This window comes from Eptatretus burgeri, chromosome 1 (assembly GCF_056783735.1).
Source record: "Eptatretus burgeri isolate ZD-2024b chromosome 1, Ebu_testis_v1, whole genome shotgun sequence".
In the NCBI taxonomy this organism is placed as follows: domain Eukaryota; kingdom Metazoa; phylum Chordata; class Myxini; order Myxiniformes; family Myxinidae; genus Eptatretus; species Eptatretus burgeri.
In genome coordinates, this window is record NC_140961.1 from 217,367 (window position 1) to 238,076 (window position 20,710).

At 47.9% G+C, this 20,710-nt stretch overlaps 1 protein-coding gene across 1 annotated transcript in view; it reads right to left on the reverse strand.

Moving 5' to 3' along the window:
• The window catches only part of COL17A1 (collagen type XVII alpha 1 chain), a 169,845-nt gene that overhangs the window by 132,343 nt on the left and 16,792 nt on the right, over positions 1-20,710 (reverse strand). The window contains exons 9-12 of the mRNA XM_085869930.1: positions 12,271-12,318; positions 12,011-12,037; positions 11,800-11,847; positions 11,245-11,433 (exon numbers count right to left, since the gene is read on the reverse strand). Coding sequence (XP_085726056.1) covers positions 11,245-11,433; positions 11,800-11,847; positions 12,011-12,037; positions 12,271-12,318 — 312 coding nt within the window. The remainder of the gene's footprint in view (positions 1-11,244; positions 11,434-11,799; positions 11,848-12,010; positions 12,038-12,270; positions 12,319-20,710) is intronic.

Consider the following 20,710-nt stretch of genomic DNA (forward strand, 5'->3'; position numbering starts at 1 on the left):
ACTACTCTTTGTCTATTTCCACAGACTGCTCTCAATTTGACCTCTCCTTCATTCCTTGTCTCAAAATTCCATCTGTGACAATGTTTTCTTCTCTCCTTTCTCTTAATTCACCTTTATTACATCCCTCAAGTAAAGTCTTTAGTTGCATCTCTGAAGGAAAAAAAAAATTAAAACCCCAGTTTGCTATGAGTGTTCACTTTCCATCAATCGTCATTTTTTTCCCAACTTCAGTACCAATTCACCCATCTCACCCCTCCCTCTCAAAGCAGCAATCACACTCTTCCACCTCCAAGCTTCCCTCTCACCTCACCTTTCTCCCTCAACTAACCCCACTCACCCTTCTCCCTCCAATCACCCCCCACTCCACCTTCTAAAAGTCGCGCCCCCCTCAAATAAACAAAGCTGCCTCTTTCCCCTGCCCTCTGTCCTCCATGTCATCACTTCACTTCCTCAAATCCTCAACTGCATTCTGCCCCCTCTATTATTACTCCCCACTCTACCTCAACTCTGCATCACAGAGCCTTTTCTCTTCCTCAACCGGCCCTCTCATCAAGCTCTTCTGCAATCCCTTACACTCTTTCAACAACTCTGCTTACCTGCCCCCTCCTCCCTCATCCTACCTTCCCCTCCCCTCCCCTGCACCCAAAGCCTCCTCCCTCCCTCATCCTTAAAAGTGTGGATGTCAAGCATCTGAGGCCTTCGCTCAAACCTGACAGATCTTTCCATACAGGTTGCCACTGACAAACTAGACACAATCTGCCTAAGAGAAACTTTCCTCCTTCAAGACATCCCCGATTCCCTAGTATCTCTCCCTGGTTACTCCCTCCTCCGGAATGACAGACCTGAGCCTCGCCCTGGTGGAGGAGTTGCTCTCTTCATCAAAGACTATTCCTCACTCCCCCATACCCCCAGGAATACCTCTGGCTATGGCTTCCCCTCCACTCCCACCTCATGTTTATGTGTGTGTTACACCACAACCAAACATTACACCTCACTATCTGAAATCATGGACCAATTTCTATCCTCTCATCCGAACTCTCTCTTCCTCATATGTGGTGACTTCAATTGTCATCATGCCAGTTGGCTAGGTGTGGGTACCTCTCTCACCTGTCATGGCACTTCAGCAAAAGACTTCTGTGATTCATTGGGACTGACTCAATCGGTCAATTTCCTGAACAGATCTCCACCAACGGTACTCCATCTCTTCTGGATCTGATTTTGACAAATTTCCCTGAAAATATCTGCTGTTTTTCCTGTGCTCCAATCGGTTCTTCTGATCACAGCCTTGTCAAAGTGGACATCCCTCTGGCTGTTGTTAGAGAACCACCTCACCACCATCGAGTCTGGCATTTCACTCAGGCTGGCAGGCAGGGTCTTCAAGCAGCCATCATACTTCGAGATTGGTCTTCCATCGCTACTTTCTCCAACACCAACTCCTCCTGGGAATTCTTTCAAAGAAACCTGCTCTCCCCCATGCACAGATTTATCCCCTCTCGTCTTCAGTTGTCCTTCCCTTCCTCCCACCCTTGGTTCACTGAAGCTTGTGACGAGGCAGTTGTCCTGAAACAACTTGCCTTTGCCTCATGGAAAGCAAACCCAACTGAAGGTAATTTCAGTTCCTTCCTTGAAGCTCGGAACAAGTGTGTGTCCACCCTCAGGAGAGCCAGAAAACAACATCTTTCTAATTTCAAGTCTGAACTCTCAAACTTCTCTCCTTATCCCAAATCCTGGTGGCATCTAATTAAATCTGTTTCTGGTGTATGTGTCCCCTCCCTTTCCTCAAATGGCCGCACTGCTGACACCACACGTGAAAAGTCTGAATGCTAAACTCGGTGTTTGCATTTAAATCTTGAGTCCAAAACACATCGCTTTCTCTACCCACCTTACCATGTCACACCCAACTGTCCTGGACTGTGTCCTTTTCTTCTGACAAAGTGGAGAGCTTGCTATCAAACCTCGACTCAGATTCTGATACCGGTCCAGACGGCATCAGCCCACATATCCTAAAAACCTGCTCTTCTGCTCTTGCTCACCCTCTCTCTGTTCTATTCACCCTCTCATTTGCCCAAGGTCATCTGCCATCTGATTGGAAATCAGCAAACATCACTGCCCTGCAAAAAAAGGTGCAAAAACAGATCCCTGCAACTACGCACAAATCAGCCTTCTCCCAATCATCAGCAAGGATATGGAATCCATCATCGTTTCAGATATTAAATCCTTCCTCTTCTCCAATGGCTTGATTTCCAATCGTCAATTCAAACCAAGACATTCTACCCTGGATATGCTGCTTCTGCTCTGCCAACAATGGATGGAGCTCCTCAATGCCAGACATGAAATCGGAGCCGTATCCCGAGACATATCGCATACTTTTGACACGGTCTGGCACCCTGCCCTGCTCACCAAACTCTCTTCCTATGGTATCCAAGGCCATCTCCACTCATGGCTCACAGACTTCCTCTGCAGTCGCAGTCACCATGTGGCCCTGAATGGAGTTCTCTCATCCGCTCTTCCTGTCCAGGCTGGAGTTCCTCAAGGCAACATTCTGGGCCCTGTTCTTTTTCTGGTTTTCATCAATGATCTCTCCGACTCTCTGGAAAATCCTCTTTGTCTCTTTGCTGATGAGTCCACCCTCTGCCGTACCATCTGTCATTCTTCAGACCCCAAGCAGCAGCTTCTCCACTCTCTGCAGATCTGGATAAAATAACAAACTGGTCCAACACGTAGAACATGTCTCTCAATCCGGACAAATCTCACTCTCACAACGTCTCTCTGAATGGACCATCTGGAACCCACCCCATCTACTTTCTCAACAATCCTCTGGAAGAAGTCCTTTCATTCAAGCTTCTGGGTCTCACTATCTGCCACAATCTTCCCTGGAAAAGCCACATTTTCAACCTGGCCGCCAAAGCCAGTCGTCGACTGGGCATCCTTGTCATGCAAAGTCCTTCCTCCGCCCACCTGAGCTCCTGACCACATACCAAACTTTCATCTATAGCCTGATGGAGTACTGCTCTCCCCTCTGGGCTGGTGCTCCTGCTTTTCACCTTTCTCTGCTTCACGTCGTGGAAACCAAGGCATTTAGGATCATTGGTATCTCCCGTGGTGAGGCTGAGTCTTTGGGCCTCTTACACTATCACCACAGGTAGGTAGGTGGTCTTTCTGTCTTCTACCATCTCCTCTCCTGTCTCACCCCCCCTCCCCCTGCTCTGTCTACTTTTTGTCCCCCTCATATTTCTGCAGGGCGCTCAAGGTGTACCAGCAAGCCCTTCTGGTATAACTACCAAAATCACAAAGCACTGCTCACCTTCACTCTTTCATTCCTCTTTTGTCCTGCCTTTGGAATAAACTCCCACACTTTCTTCAATCCCATTCTTCCATCCATGTCGTCAAAGCAGCTGTTTACCACCACCTCTTATTTTCCCCCCATCCAAGACCACGATCTTTTCTACCCCCATTAATCCACCTCAAACCTACCTCATTCAAATTCCCTGCCTTCATTCTCGAAAGTTCCCCGTCGTGTAAGGTCCTGAAAGTCCCTGTAATGTCCATCTTGTATACCCCATGTTCCCCGCCCCATCCCTCTCCCTTCCACAGATCTCCAAATGTCTCTGTTCCCCACTGTTTTGTCCTTCCCTCTCCCACCCCTCTTTTCTCCTGCCCCTCTTGTTGTGCGTTGTGTGTTGGCTCTCATATGAGCCTCGAAAATGGATCTACCCCCCCCCCTCAAAAAAGAAGTACTTCTGAGGGGAATGTGTACAAATGATACTTACTCGACATGCAGCACCTGAAGACGGAATTGTGAGGGAGTGGTGTGCAATAATTGATTAATTGCATAATTAAAATTAATAAATAATAATTGTAAAATAATTAATTTCTTCCTCAATTGGCTCAGCGCATAACAAAACCACCACTGTTTCATCCAAACCTGTAACTTTTTGAAATGTTCTCATCTGGGCTATATCTTCTTGGGCGCCTTCGCCGCCTTGCTGCAGGTGCAGTCAGTATTGGGAGGGAGCATTGTACAATAATTGATTGATTAAATTTTGCAATATTAAAATAAATAAATAATAATCGTAAAATAATTAATTTCTCAATCAATTGCCAAACAGCATACCTAAACCACGACTGTTTCATCAGAATCTGTAACTTTTTGAAAATCAAGTAGTTAATCAAAAAATGAATAATTAATTGATGAATTGATAAATCAATGAATCAAAAATTGGACTTTGTAGCCAAATCACTTGCTCACTGTCATGTCCAAATATCAGCTTCCTCGCTCAAAATATGCCTGAGATATTGCCAGGATGAGAAATACCATAAATAAGCAATTAATAAATCGATAATAATTAAGTAATTAATCAACTAATTGATTTTTTTTTAAATAACATTTTTGCCAAAGCACATCTTCACTTTTGTCCCCAAAGTCCAGCTTCCTCCCTCAAAGGATGGCTGAGATACCCGGACAAACCAACAAACAAGACAGACAACAAATGGAGTAAAAACGGAGTCCTCCCTTTCTTCGGCGACAGGCGATGACATCATGTATCGCCTGGTTATGGAATTGGGAAGGAACGGTGAACAATGTCGTCCAAAGAAGCACGAATGTTTATTTTGATATTTCATTTTACAAATATATCTGGTTAGTAAGAAAAGCATTTTAAAAAACGAAATATTATGATAAACCATGAATTAATATTTTGTTTATAATTACAAAGACGTTCTTGCATGTTGAAAGTTAAACAAACGTTGCCATCTCTCGGATTAGTGTGAGAATCCCGTTCGTAGAAATCTTTTCGATGGCCCTCGTAAAGATGCCGTTTGATGTGTACACAGAGAATTTCGGCAAAGTGTCGGCACAGAACGGCGTACTCCGTTTGAGAAACACCATGGGATCATTAACGTCCACAACCGAGACGTGGATTGGACAGTGGGATTTCATTCGCATCTAAAGGATGGTGTTCTCTGACATGAAACACCCTCGCCATGCCCCGAGCCCTCTCCGACATGAAACACCCTCGCCATGCCCCGAGCCCTCTCCGACATGAAACACCCTCGCCATGCCCCGAGCATTCTCCGACATGAAACACCCTCGCCATGCACCGAGCCCTCTCCGACATGAAACACCCTCGCCATGCCCCGAGCCCTCTCCGAGATGAAACACCCTCGCCATGCCCCTAGCCCTCTCCAACATGAAACACCCTCGCCATGCCCCTAGCCCTCTCCGACATGAAACACCCTCGCCATGCCCCTAGCCCTCTCCAACATGAAACACCCTCGCCATGCCCCTCACCCTCTCCGACATGAAACACCCTCACCATGCCCCGAGCCCTCTCTGACATGAAACACCCTCGCCATGCCCCTAGCCCTCTCCGACATGAAACACCCTCGCCATGCCCCTAGCCCTCTCCGACATGAAACACCCTCGCCATGCCCCTCGCCCTCTCTGACATGAAACACCCTCGCCATGCCCCTAGCCCTCTCTGACATGAAACACCCTCGCCATGCCCCTAGCCCTCTCCGACATGAAACAACCTCGCCATGCCCCTAGCCCTCTCCGACATGAAACAACCTCGCCATGCCCCTAGCCCTCTCCGACATGAAACACCCTCGCCATGCCCCGAGCCTTCTCCGACATGAAACAGCCTCGCCATGCCACGAGCCCTCTTCGACATGAAACACCCTCGCCATGCCCCGAGCCCTCTCCGACATGAAACACCCTCGCCATGCCCCTAGCCCTCTCCGACATGAAACACCCTCGCCATGCCCCGAGCCCTCTCCGACATGAAACACCCTCACCATGCCCCTAGCTCTCTCCGACATGAAACACCCTCGCCATGCCACGAGCCCTCTCTGACATGAAACACCCTCACCATGCCCCAAGCCTTCTCCGACATGAAACACCCTCGCCATGCCCGAGCCCTCTCCGACATGAAACACCCTCACCATGCCCCTAGCCTTCTCCAACTTGAAACACCATCACCATGCCCAGAGCCGTCTCCGACATGAAACACCCTTGCCATGCCCCGAGCCCTCTCCGACATGAAACACCCTCGCCATGCCCCTAGCCCTCTCCGACATGAAACACCCTCGCCATGCCCCTAGCCCTTGCCAACATGAAACACCCTCGCCATGCCCCTAGCCTTCTCCGACATGAAACACCCTCGCCATGCCCCGAGCCCTCTCCGACTTGAAACACCATCGCCATGCCCAGAGCCGTCTCCGACATGAAACACCCTCGCCATGCCCCGAGCCCTCTCCGACATGAACACCCTCGCCATGCCCCTAGCCCTCTCCGACATGAAACAACCTCGCCATTCCCCTAGCCCTCTCCGACATGAAACACCCTCGCCATGCCCCTAGCCCTCTCCGACATGAAACAGCCTCGCCATGTCACGAGCCCTCTCCGTCATGAAACACCCTCGCCATGCCCGAGCCCTCTCCGACATGAAACACCCTCGCCATGCCCCTAGCCCTCTCCGACATGCAACACCCTCGCCATGCCCCTAGACCTCTCCGACATGAAACACCCTCACCATACCCCTAGCCCTCTCCGACATGAAACACCCTCGCCATGCCACGAGCCCTCTCTGACATGAAACGCCCTCGCCATGCCCCTAGCCCTGTCCGACATGAAACACCCTCGCCATGCCCCTAGCCCTCTCAGACATGAAACACCCTCGCCATGCCCCTAGCCCTCTCCGACATGAAACACCCTCGCCATGCCCCAAGCCCTCTCCGACATGAAACACCCTCGCCATGCCCCTCACCCTCTCTGACATGAAACACCCTCGCCATGCCCCTAGCCCTCTTTGATATGAAACACCCTCGCCATGCCCCTCGCCCTCGCCGACATGAAACACCCTCACCATGCCCCTAGCCTTCTCCAACATGAAACACCCTCGCCATGCCCGAGCCCTCTCCGACATGAAACACCCTCGCCATGCCCCGAGCCCTCTCCAACTTGAAACACCATCGCCATGCCCAGAGCCGTCTCCGACATGAAACACCCTCGCCATGCCCCGAGCCCTCTCCGACATGAAACACCCTCGCCATGCCCCTAGCCCTCTCCGACATGAAAACCCTCGCCATGCCCCTAGCCCTCTCCGACATGAAACACCCTCGCCATGCCACGAGCCCTCTCCGACATGAAACACCCTCGCTATGCCCCGAGCCCTCTCCGACATGAAACACCCTCGCCATGCCCCTAGCCCTCTCCGACATGAAACAACCTCGCCATGCCCCTAGCCCTCTCTGATATGAAACACCCTCACCATGCCCCTAGCCCTCTCCGACATGAAACAGCCTCGCCATACCACGAGCCCTCTCCGACATGAAACACCCTCGCCATGCCCCGAGCCCTCTCCGACATGAAACACCCTCGCCATGCCCCTAGCCCTCTCCGACATGAAACACCCTCGCCATGCCCCTAGCCCTCTCCGACATGAAACACCCTCACCATGCCCCTAGCCCTCTCCGACATGAAACACCCTCGCCATGCCACGAGCCCTCTCTGACATGAAACACCCTCGCCATGCCCCTAGCCCTGTCCGACATGAAACACCCTCGCCATGCCCCTAGCCCTCTCCGACATGAAACACCCTCGCCATGCCCCGAGCCCTCTCCGACATGAAACACCCTCGCCATGCCCCTAGCCCTCTCCGACATGAAACACCCTCGCCATGCCCCTCGCCCTCTCTGACATGAAACACCCTCGCCATGCCCCTAGCCCTCTCTGACATGAAACACCCTCGCCATGCCCCTAGCCCTCTCCGACATGAAACAACCTCGCCATGCCCCTAGCCCTCTCCGACATGAAACAACCTCGCCATGCCCCTAGCCCTCTCCGACATGAAACACCCTCGCCATGCCCCGAGCCTTCTCCGACATGAAACAGCCTCGCCATGCCACGAGCCCTCTTCGACATGAAACACCCTCGCCATGCCCCGAGCCCTCTCCGACATGAAACACCCTCGCCATGCCCCTAGCCCTCTCCGACATGAAACACCCTCGCCATGCCCCGAGCCCTCTCCGACATGAAACACCCTCACCATGCCCCTAGCTCTCTCCGACATGAAACACCCTCGCCATGCCACGAGCCCTCTCTGACATGAAACACCCTCACCATGCCCCAAGCCTTCTCCGACATGAAACACCCTCGCCATGCCCGAGCCCTCTCCGACATGAAACACCCTCACCATGCCCCTAGCCTTCTCCAACTTGAAACACCATCACCATGCCCAGAGCCGTCTCCGACATGAAACACCCTTGCCATGCCCCGAGCCCTCTCCGACATGAAACACCCTCGCCATGCCCCTAGCCCTCTCCGACATGAAACACCCTCGCCATGCCCCTAGCCCTTGCCAACATGAAACACCCTCGCCATGCCCCGAGCCCTCTCCGACTTGAAACACCATCGCCATGCCCAGAGCCGTCTCCGACATGAAACACCCTCGCCATGCCCCGAGCCCTCTCCGACATGAACACCCTCGCCATGCCCCTAGCCCTCTCCGACATGAAACAACCTCGCCATTCCCCTAGCCCTCTCCGACATGAAACACCCTCGCCATGCCCCTAGCCCTCTCCGACATGAAACAGCCTCGCCATGTCACGAGCCCTCTCCGTCATGAAACACCCTCGCCATGCCCGAGCCCTCTCCGACATGAAACACCCTCGCCATGCCCCTAGCCCTCTCCGACATGCAACACCCTCGCCATGCCCCTAGCCCTCTCCGACATGAAACACCCTCACCATACCCCTAGCCCTCTCCGACATGAAACACCCTCGCCATGCCACGAGCCCTCTCTGACATGAAACACCCTCGCCATGCCCCTAGCCCTGTCCGACATGAAACACCCTCGCCATGCCCCTAGCCCTCTCAGACATGAAACACCCTCGCCATGCCCCTAGCCCTCTCCGACATGAAACACCCTCGCCATGCCCCAAGCCCTCTCCGACATGAAACACCCTCGCCATGCCCCTCACCCTCTCTGACATGAAACACCCTCGCCATGCCCCTAGCCCTCTTTGATATGAAACACCCTCGCCATGCCCCTCGCCCTCGCCGACATGAAACACCCTCACCATGCCCCTAGCCTTCTCCAACATGAAACACCCTCGCCATGCCCGAGCCCTCTCCGACATGAAACACCCTCGCCATGCCCCGAGCCCTCTCCAACTTGAAACACCATCGCCATGCCCAGAGCCGTCTCCGACATGAAACACCCTCGCCATGCCCCGAGCCCTCTCCGACATGAAACACCCTCGCCATGCCCCTAGCCCTCTCCGACATGAAAAACCCTCGCCATGCCCCTAGCCCTCTCCGACATGAAACACCCTCGCCATGCCACGAGCCCTCTCCGACATGAAACACCCTCGCTATGCCCCGAGCCCTCTCCGACATGAAACACCCTCGCCATGCCCCTAGCCCTCTCCGACATGAAACAACCTCGCCATGCCCCTAGCCCTCTCTGATATGAAACACCCTCACCATGCCCCTAGCCCTCTCCGACATGAAACAGCCTCGCCATACCACGAGCCCTCTCCGACATGAAACACCCTCGCCATGCCCCGAGCCCTCTCCGACATGAAACACCCTCGCCATGCCCCTAGCCCTCTCCGACATGAAACACCCTCGCCATGCCCCTAGCCCTCTCCGACATGAAACACCCTCACCATGCCCCTAGCCCTCTCCGACATGAAACACCCTCGCCATGCCACGAGCCCTCTCTGACATGAAACACCCTCGCCATGCCCCTAGCCCTGTCCGACATGAAACACCCTCGCCATGCCCCTAGCCCTCTCCGACATGAAACACCCTCGCCATGCCCCGAGCCCTCTCCGACATGAAACACCCTCGCCATGCCCCTAGCCCTCTCCGACATGAAACACCCTCGCCATGCCCTTAGCCCTCTCCGACATGAAACACCCTCGCCATGCCCTGAGCCCTCTCCGACATGAAACACCATCGCCATGCCCCTAGCCCTCTCCGACATGAAACACCCTCGCCATGCCCCGAGCCCTCTCCGACATGAAACATCCTCGCCATGCCACGAGCCCTCTCCGACATGAAACACCCCCGCCATGCCCTAGCCCTCTCTGACATGAAACACCCCCGCCATGCCCTAGCCCTCTCTGACATGAACACCCTCGCCATGCCCCTCGCCCTCTCCGACATGAAACACCCCCGCCATGCCCCTAGCCCTCTCTGACATGAAACATCCTCACCATGCCCCTCGCCCTCTCCGACATGAAACACCCTCGCCATGCCCCTCGCCCTCTCCGACATGAAACACCCTCACCATGCCCCTCGCCTTCTCCGACATGAAACACCCTTGCCATGCCCCTAGCCCTCTCCAACAAACCTGCCAAAGGACAGCTGCTTTAAAGTGCAATTCCATTGAACAGAGTAATAAGTCGATTAAAAGAAAGCTCAGGTGTGAATACGCCAGTAAATGAGCTAAGTTCTTACTAACAGAGGTAACTGGAACGGCACTCGGTCAAGTGCATACATCCGCCAGGTGAACAGTTCAAATTTTGTATCCCACTGATCCCACTGATCCGGACCTGAACAAAAATCTAATCGGCTTCTTCTCGTCACCGAACCAACTCGTCCACCTAGTTTTGTCAAAACTCATCCACAAATTTTGAGATACCATGATATACATCGTTTTTGGTCCCATTTCTCAATGGTGAAGAATCACTTAAAAATTAAAATCAAAATTAATATCTGGATCCGGATCTGGATCTTCGCCAAAATCTGATCAGTTCGGCCTCATCACACACCCAACCTGCCCACCAAGTTTCATTTGAAACAGACATTTGAAACAGAAAATAAACAGACATTTGAAAACATAACCTCCGTCCACTTTCGGTGGTGGAGGTAACAAATACACCTCCATCACAATTCATCTTATGGATCCTTTGGGAGGATCGAACCCGGAACCGATCCCTGCTACAAATTAAGACTATTCCCAGAGAGGAGTTTTTATTTGAATTTTTTTTTCATGATGGCAAGTCATATTATGTTATTAAATATCCAAACATTAAAACCTGGAGTGAAGTAGCTTCTACAACTGATCGGTATCTTCGGCCCAGTAGGACCCTGGATGAAGACCACTTGAGAGCCGAAATGTTGGACTCGAGCCTTGCTTACTGGGTAGCAATGTGGACCTTTTCAACCACAACTGGTTATTGCTATCAGTAGAGATAGTGAATGAAAATGAACCATTGCTGTCTCAAACTCACCCTTGTGCGAGACACGTTCTGCCTTCACCCAGGTCTCATCATCTGACAGACTTCGAGCTTCAACCTTGGCTTTCTTTGGGATAGGCAATGTCCGGTTGGCCTCTCCCTTACTGCTTCGACCTCGTGGAGGGCTTATGCTGGTCGATCGACTGCCCCTTGTTAGACGTTTTACATCATCCAGCTCCGACCCTACATGGAAGCAATGAAACGCAGCAACACCAAAGGCCATTGAAATGAGATGAATCATTGAATAATTGTTGAGGGGAAACTTTTAATCCATGTATGATTACAGAAAGTCAATGAAACTACTCATTATTAATTTGTGTAATTACATGAATGCATGAATGAGGAGTCATTCGTGATCCATTGAAGAAATAAGCCGAGTCGGCACAACATGAGCAATAGCGTGACTTATGTCGCGTTAGGCACGATGAGGAATTGTGGTGAGGAAGTGGTGTGGTCAGGGTGCTGTGTGGTCAGGGTGCGGTGTGGTCAGGACCAGACAGGTCTAACGTTGACGTTCACGGAGTTTGTTGAGGAGTATGCACAACTCACATCGAGTAGCTGGAGAAGAACTTTGCAGCCGTTGGCGGATTTGGCTCTCTGTTGGTGCAAATAAGAACAGACAACATGATACGATATGGTCAAAATGAAAATCAATGATAATGACAAACTTTACACATTGTGTGACCATTTGAGAAGACAGCAAGCAACGCAGGGAACCAAAAACACCACGACTAAATCAATGAAGAGTAGAAGCGCTCACCTCTGCTTTGGCTGCGTCCCCTTGTTTCTACCGAGAATAAGAAGAGGAAGAGGAAGAAAAAGCAGACATTTAAGATGGCTTTGTAAAAGCATAATCATACACTTGAGGAACATATTAAACAACCACTCCCTTAAAAATGAACTCTCCTAATATTTATCATGATAACTGGCGGTGAATCCCATCAACTTCAGGAGATCTCATGACAACGTTTGGGATCAATCTGTAAGGGTGTAAACAAAGATTGGAAGTTGTTGTCTTACCTATTGTCTTTCGTGGTGCTTCAGGAGAGGAAGGGCGGCTCGGAAAGTCTGGAAAATAAGAAATGAAATCATCAGAACGTCGATCGTCGAACATGGACGGACGGAGGCTTGTTATTTGTCATCACCAAACGCTCCTTGTAAAAATGTAATCGACAAAAGTGATGCAGCCTGTGTGAGCCAGTCAGTCATGTGTCCACAAGGGTCAAGTGTCCACAAGGGCACAATATAACTGGCTTCATAGATCGAGCAAAACATTTCAAACCGATGTTATATCAAAATGAGGAACTTGTTTTTTCAATGAAAAAGACAGAAAATCAAACGGATTGTGAGATTGTGTGAGACGTCGCACACCATTCCTTCGTACACACCTGGGTGAGTTTAGGAGAGAAGCACCTGTCGAATTACTCTGCATATAGCAAGTACCCAATGGGTACTGGAGTGAAGTTCAAAGCAACACCACTACCACTACTAATACCACTACCACTACCATTTCTTCTTCCATATGGCATCTTGGCTGCCGGGTCGCCATCATTTTGTTGGGGCGCGACTATGCCAATGATGCTGTGCCCCTATACCAGTACACTGGTACTCATTTCGACGACCTCGGAAGGATGACAGGCTGAGTCAACCCCACCTGGTGTTAATTCAAAGGAAAAAACGGGCTCCAATTCAGGACCCTAAGATCCCAAGCCAGCCATCCTAACCACTAAACCAATACCAGGCTTAAGGCAACACTATTAAAGGGATTTTGGATCAAACAAAAGAAATACACGACTTGCAAAACATGATGACAAATGGAGAATTCCATTCAGTTTTCAAGGAGTATATATCCTTAACCTCTTCCATCAACCCTAACCCCATGTTGCACCATCCCAATGCCTCCTGCCCCTATATCTAACCGTGTGGACCTAAAACATCTGCGGCCTCGGTTCCAACCTGCCAGATCTCTCAATCCAGGCTACTGCCAATAAACCAGACATCATCTGATTAACAGAATACTTCCTCTCACAGGACATCCCTGACTCCTTCATATCTCTCCCTGGCTATTGTCTCCTCCGGCTTGATCGACCTGAACCCCGTCCTGGCGGCGAAGTTGCACTTTACATCAAAAACTCCATTTCTCACTTTCCATGCACTACTTATACACCTCCCAGCCCCTAGGAGAACTTCCAGGTGTAACTTCCCCTCCACTCCCACCTCATGTTTGGCTGTGTGTTGTGCCATCCTCCCAACAGTGACGACTCCATCTACATCTCTATCTCTATCTCTATCTCTATCTCTATCTCTATCTCTATCTCTATCTCTATCTCTATCTCTATCTCTCTCTCTCTCTCTCTCTCTCTCTCTCTCTCTCTCTCTCTCTCTCTCTCTCTCTCTCTCTCTCTCTCTCTCTCTCTCTCTCTCTCTCTCTCTCTCTCTCTCTCTCTCTGTCTCTCTCTCTCTCTCTCTCTCTCTCTCTCTCTCTCTCTCAGACAACATGAACCAACTTTTCATCACTCATCCCAACTCTCTCTTCCTCATATGTGGTGATTTCAATTGTCACCATGCTACTAATTGGCTGTGTGTTGGTACATCTCACCAGCCATGGCACTTCTGAAAAAGGACTTCTGTGACTCCATGAGTCTGACTAAATCTGTGACCTTTCCCACCAGGATTTTTCCCAATGGAAAATATTCCCTCCTGGATTTGGTGATGATCAACTTCCCTGCCAATGTATCTTTCTCATCCTCTCATCTGATCATGTGCTTGTGAACATCGACATCTCTCTGGACATTCTCAGGGAACAACCTCTGCACCGATGAGTCTGGCAGTTCACTCAAGCAAACTCGCAGGGACTGCAATCAGCCATCACACTTTAGGACTGGTTTTTCTATATCTACCACCAATATCAATTCAGCTTGGGAATTATTCCACAGAAAACTGCTCTTTCTTTTGCACAAATTCATCCCATCTCATCTTCAATTATTATCTTACCCATTCTCCCGCTGTTAGTACTCAAAATCCTGTGGTGGGGTTGTTAGCTTCAAACAACTTGTACTCTACTCTTGGAAGGTAAATCCGACTGAAGGTAACCGAAGATCATTCCACAAAGTCTGCAACAAGTGTGTCTCCTCTCAGGAGAGCCAGAAAACAACATCTGTCCAATCTCAAGAATGAGTTTTCAAACCTGTCTTTCTCCCTCTAAATCAGTGTTTCTCAACATTTTTTGTCCTATAACCCACTTTGATTTTCAAAAAAATTGTACGCCCCACCATGATTGGAGACACCACAGTATATACTACATATGTATATAAAAGGCAAAGGTATGAAAGCGATCATAAATTGATTCAATAATTCTGAATCCTCATGCCCCACCAAAATATAGCCACACCCCACCTTGAGAAACACTGCTCTAAATCCTGGTGGCACCTTGTCAAGTCTGTTTCTGGTGTATACTCCCCTTCCATCCTATTCCTCACTTCAAAAGGCACCATGAACAACTCTGCTTGTGAGAAGGCCAAATGCCTCTTTTCTGTGTTTGCTTCAAAATCTTGTGTCCCTAGCCCCTCTCTCTCTGTACCGATCCTTCCCAGTTATACACAACTGTTCCTGACTTTGTGTCTTTTGCATTGAGATAGTGGAAACGTTTCTGGCAACCCTCGACTCTGCAACTGGACAGGACGGCATCAGTTCACATGTCCTATAAACCTACTCTGCTGCTCTTGTGCTTCCCCTCTCTGCCATTTTCACCCTGTCATTTACCGTAGGTCATCTTCCATCTGCTTGGAAATCAGACATCACAGAATTGCATAAAAAGGTGCAAAAATGGATCTCCTTAACGACAGCCCAATTAGCTAACTTCCACTCATCAGCAAGGTCATGGAATCCATTATCGCAGTTGACAAAAAATCATTCCTTTTCTCCAACAACCTAATCTCAGATCATCAATTCAGATTCAGACATGGTCACTCTGCCTTGTACATGCTGCTTCAACTCTCTCAACAATGGTGGAGGCCTTCAATATCAGACATGATATCAGGGCCGTCTCTCTTGACATACCTTGGAGCTTTTGAAACAGTCTGCCGTCCTACATTTCTTTCCAAACTGTCTGCTTATGGAATCCAAGGCCAACTCCACTCTTGGATTACTGACTTCCTCCACTCTCGTAGACAACATGTGGCTCTCAACGGAACCCTTTCATCTCCTGTCCCTGTCAAGGCTGGAGTACTTCAAGAGAGTGTTCTCAGCCCATCTTATTCCCAATCTTCATCAATGATCTCACTGACTGCAAAATCCTCTTATCTCTTTGCTGATATGCCTGGTGTTGGCTTAATGGTTAGGGTGGTGGACTTTGGATCCAAGGATGCTGAGTTCAAATCCCGCTTAGCTGTTGAATTAATACCAAGTGGGGTTAACTCGACCTGTCATCCTTCCGAGGTCAGCAAAATGAGTGGCAGCTTGCTGGTGTACTGTGTTGGAGTGGCGACCCATACAGGATTGTGCCCAATAGCCAAGGAGACTACTTAAGCAGCACCAACACTCTGTGCAGAGTATGGTCCAAAAAAAAATATTTGCTAATGACTCCACTCTCTGCTGACATCTTTTGTCCTTCTGACAGACAGGCAACAGCCTCATCTCTCTGCTCAAACCTTGGCAAAATCACAAACGGGCCAAATGCTTTGAACATGCTTTTCAATCCTGAGAAATCCCACACACTCTCACTATCTTTCTCTGAAAGGTCTGTTTTGCAAATCGTTCAATCTCCAAATCCTTCCATCATATGAGCATGAAGCCAAAGGAGACAGTGAGGAGGATGATATACATGCAGTAAGTGAGACATGGTTTAACGAGAGCAACTGGAGGACAGGATGAGAAGGATACAAGGAATGATGCACATCAATGTGATGGGAAGGAGAAAATAGGAGTAGCAATCTGGGCAAAGGAGAGCAAGAGGAAGGACAGTCAGGTATGGCAACATGCACCAGAGCAGCGAGTCGCTGCATCCACTTTCCGCCCGTACTCCAGGGGCCTCCGTCTGGCCATCCCCCAGGCAGATGCCTGGCCCATCCCCATCTCCTTGATATTCTTATCAAGCTGTTGCAATCAGGAGGCACATAGTCGGCCCACAGGCCTCCTCCACTCACGAGGCTCCCTCACTGAGAGAATCTGGTGAGCAGGATCAGCGTCAGGAAAACGAGCCACATGTGCATACAGCCACAGCTGACGCTCGTGGACTATGCAGGTAACAAATCTCATTTGAATCTCTCTCAGCAATCGCTCATTGGACACAATGTCCGAACAGCGATAGCCAAGGATGCTCCGAAGAGACCTGGTACCAAAGGAATTAAGTAGCCGTCCCAGATCCCTGGTCAAAGTCCAAGTCTCACATCTGTAGAGCAAGACTGGAAGCACCAAGGACCTGAAGACTCAGTCTTTCATCCTCCCACACAGGTACAGCCAGTGCCACACCCCATGATCCAATGAATCCATGACTCTCCAGGCAAAAACCCAGACATCTATTGACCTCTGGCTCACAGCCGGCAGAGACCTGAATATCACTGCCAAGGTAAGTGAATCTCTCCGTGACCTCAACATCCTCACCACAAACAGGTACAGAGAAGATAGCAGCATCCAAGATGTCATTGATAGCTGGATCATTGTTTTGACCGAGGACACCCGTAATTCCAACGGCTCAGACTCCTCATTCAGAATATCGAGGGCACCCAAAAGTATATTCAGTCTCCACAAGGATGACTGCATCATCTGCGAAATCAAGTTCAGAGATCATGACCTTCCCAAACGATGCACCACAGCTTGATCTCTCCGACATCCTCCCCAGAATCCCATCCATCTTCTTCTTCTTTCAGCTGCTCCTGTTAGGGGTCGCCACAGCGGATCAACTGTCTCCATTTCGCTCTATCCTCCACATCCTCCATTGACACTCCAACCACCCACATGTCCGCCCTCACCACATCCATGAACCCCTTCTTTGGCCATCCTCTTCTCCTCCTGCCTGGTGGCTCCATCCTCAGCATCCTTCTCCCGATATGCTCCGCTTCCCTCCTGTGCACATGTCCACACCATCTCAATCTCGCCTCTCTCACTTTGTCTCCAAACCGTCCTACCTGCGCTGTCCCTCTAATATACTCATTCCTTATCCTGTCCATCCTTGTCACTCCCAACGAGAATCGCAGCATCTTTAACTCTGCCACCTCCAGCTCCACTTCCTGTCTTTTTGTTAGTGCCACCACCTCCAAACCATACAACATAGCTGGTCTCACTTCGGTCTTATATACTTTCCCCTTCACTCTTGCAGCTACCCTTCTGTCACAAATCACTCTTGCAACTCTTCTCCACCCACTTCATCCTCCCTGCACTCTCTTTTTCACTTCTCTACCACACTCTCTGTTACTTTGGACAGTGGATCCCAAGTATTTAAACCCATCCACTTTCCCCACCTCAACTCCTTGCAACCGCACCATACCACCACCCTCCCTCTCATTTACGCACATGTACTCCGTCTTACTCCTACTGACTATCATTCCCCTTCTCTCCAGTGCGTACCTCCACCTCTCGAGGCTCGCCTCAGCCTGCTCCCTACTCTCCCTACAGATCATGATGTCATCCGCAAACATCATAGTCCATGGAGACTCCAGTCTGATCTTGTCTGTCAACCTGTCCATCACCATTGCAAACAGGAAAGGGCTCAGAGTTGATCCTTGGTGCAATCCCACTTTTACCTTAAACCGGTCCAACATTCCTACCGCACACCTCACCACTGTCACACTGTCCTCATACATATCCTGCACGATCCTCACATACTTCTTCACCACTCCCGCATTCCTCATACAATGCCATAACTCCTCTCTTGGAGGAATCCCATCCATATAAGTGCTGAAAAGTGTATGGGCCAGGTCACACCTCTGATGAACTCCAGTAACAACTGAAAATAAGTTAGAGATGGTATCACCACATCTCACAGCACTCTCAGTACCAGAGTATAGTTCAGACAAGAGGTTGATCAATTTTACTCACACCACACGAAGACCAAGAATCCTGCAGAGGGCATCCCAATGCACTGAATTGAATGCTTTACAGAGATCAACATAGGCTGCATGCAGCCCCTGCCGAAAGTCTCGACTGTGTTCAGCGAGGACCCGAAGAGCAAGGATACGGTCAATCATAAATATCAAAAACTCCTTGTGGTTTCTGTTATTATATCAAATCATCTGTTGGTGATGAATACAACAAGTTAGAACTTTATAGAGGAGAAGATGCCTCAGAGGAGTTTGTAAGACGATTGGAAAAAGACTGTATAAGACTAAGAGAAATAATGGTTAAAACCAATAAACCAATGTCATTAACAAAGGGAGAGAAAACGGAATTTAGAAAGAACAGTATCTGTCATATTTGTGAGGAGAAAATTGAGGGAGAGGTCAAAGTTGGGGATCATTATCATCTTACTGGTAAATATAGAGGTCCAGCTCATTCCCATTGTAATCTTAATTACAAGCCTTCAAACTTTATTCCTGTCTTTCTTCACAACAATGCTCACTATGACACACATCTATTTATAAATGAACTTTCAATGACATCTGGAGATATTTCTGCCATTCCTAACACAGATCAAAATACATCTCATTCACAAAAACAAAATTTCATACATCCCCCTTAACCCATATCAGATTTCTTGACACATACAACTTTATGGCAAGTCCATTATCGAACTTAGCATCAAATATTAAAAACTTACCGAATCTTAAATCACATTTCTCAAACCAAGAAGAGATTGATCTCTTCTCACAAAAGGGAATATATCCGTATGACTATGTGGATTAATTTGAGAAGTTTAAAGAAACACAACTTCCTTCAAGGGAAAATTTCAATGGTAAGTTAAATAAAACTTATATTTCCGATAGAGATTATACACAAGCTAAAAAGGTTTTGGAGAAGTTTATTATAAAGAATCTTGGAGAATATCATGATTTGTATCTTAAAACTGATGTATTGTTATTGGCTGATGTGTTTGAAACTTTTAGAACAGTCTGTGATCATAAAAAATTCTTATGGATTAGACCCCGTTCACTATTACACAGCCCCAGGTTTGGCTTGGAGTGCTATGTTAAAAATGACAAAACAAATTTGGAAATTAATTAGTGATATAGATATGCTTTTAATGATAGAGAAGGCTGAAAGAGGAGGAATATCTCAAGTTTGTTGCAAGAGATATGCCAAAGCAAATAACAAATATCTTCCTGATTATAATAAGTATGAGGACAACTCTTACCTGATGTATTATGATGCTAACAATTTGTATGGGTGGGCTATGTCTCAATCTCTACCTTATGGAAAACTTAAATGGGTTAAAGAAAAACATTATGAAAAAGTTTTTACAAGACACTATTGTCTCCTCTCAAAAATAATTGGATAAAGCTGAAGTTGGATATTATTTTGAGGTTGATTTAAAATATCCAGAAGAACTTCATCACAAACATAAAGACCTACATTATGCCCCTGATAAAGAAAGTCCAAGAAAAGAATGGTTAAGTGATTACCAACAGTCATTCAATAAAAAAGGTAAATCTCCAGAAAAACTACTTACTACATTAAATGATGAAGAAAGTTATGTTTTGCATCAAAGGAACTTGAGACAATATTTATCTGCTGGGTTGAGAGTGAGGAAATTCATAGGATTTTGAAATTTAAACAAAGTCATTGGTTAAAGAAGTATATTGATTTTAATACAAAAAGGAGAACAGAAGCAAAAACGTATTTTGAAAAGGACTTTTATAAATTAATGAATAATGCTGTATTTGTAAAGACTATGGAAAATGTTAGGAATCGTCAAAACATAAGACTTGCTACATCTTGGAAACAGGCTTCAAAGTTAATTAATAGAACAAGTTTTGAACAAGTGGAGGTGTTTTAAGAGAACTTTTGTGCTATTCATTTGAAAAAAACAGAGAGTATTGAAATGGATAAAACTATTTATATAGGAACATCAATTCTTGACTTGTCAAAGTCGTTTTGTATGACTATTACTGTAATAATTTAAAATCAAAGTTCAAGGATAATGTGTCATTGTTATATATGGATACAGTTAGTTTTATATTAGAAATTAAGACAAGTGATGTATATGAGAATATGATTGATAATATTGATATATCTGATGCAAGTAATTATAAGTCAGGTGATGTGTTTTCATCAAAGAATAAAAAGGTTATTGGTAAGTTTAAAGATGAATTGGGTGGGAAGGTCATGAGTGAATTTATAGGATTGAGATCAAAGTCTTATGCTTTTATGTATATTGATAATAATAACATTGAAAGGTGTGATAAGAAGCTAAAGGGAATAAAGAAAAATATAATCAAGGAAACAATAAACTTTAAACATGATTACAACTGTTTAACCTCAAAGAAGAAAGAGTACAGAAAAATGAATACAATAAGAAGTTATAAAC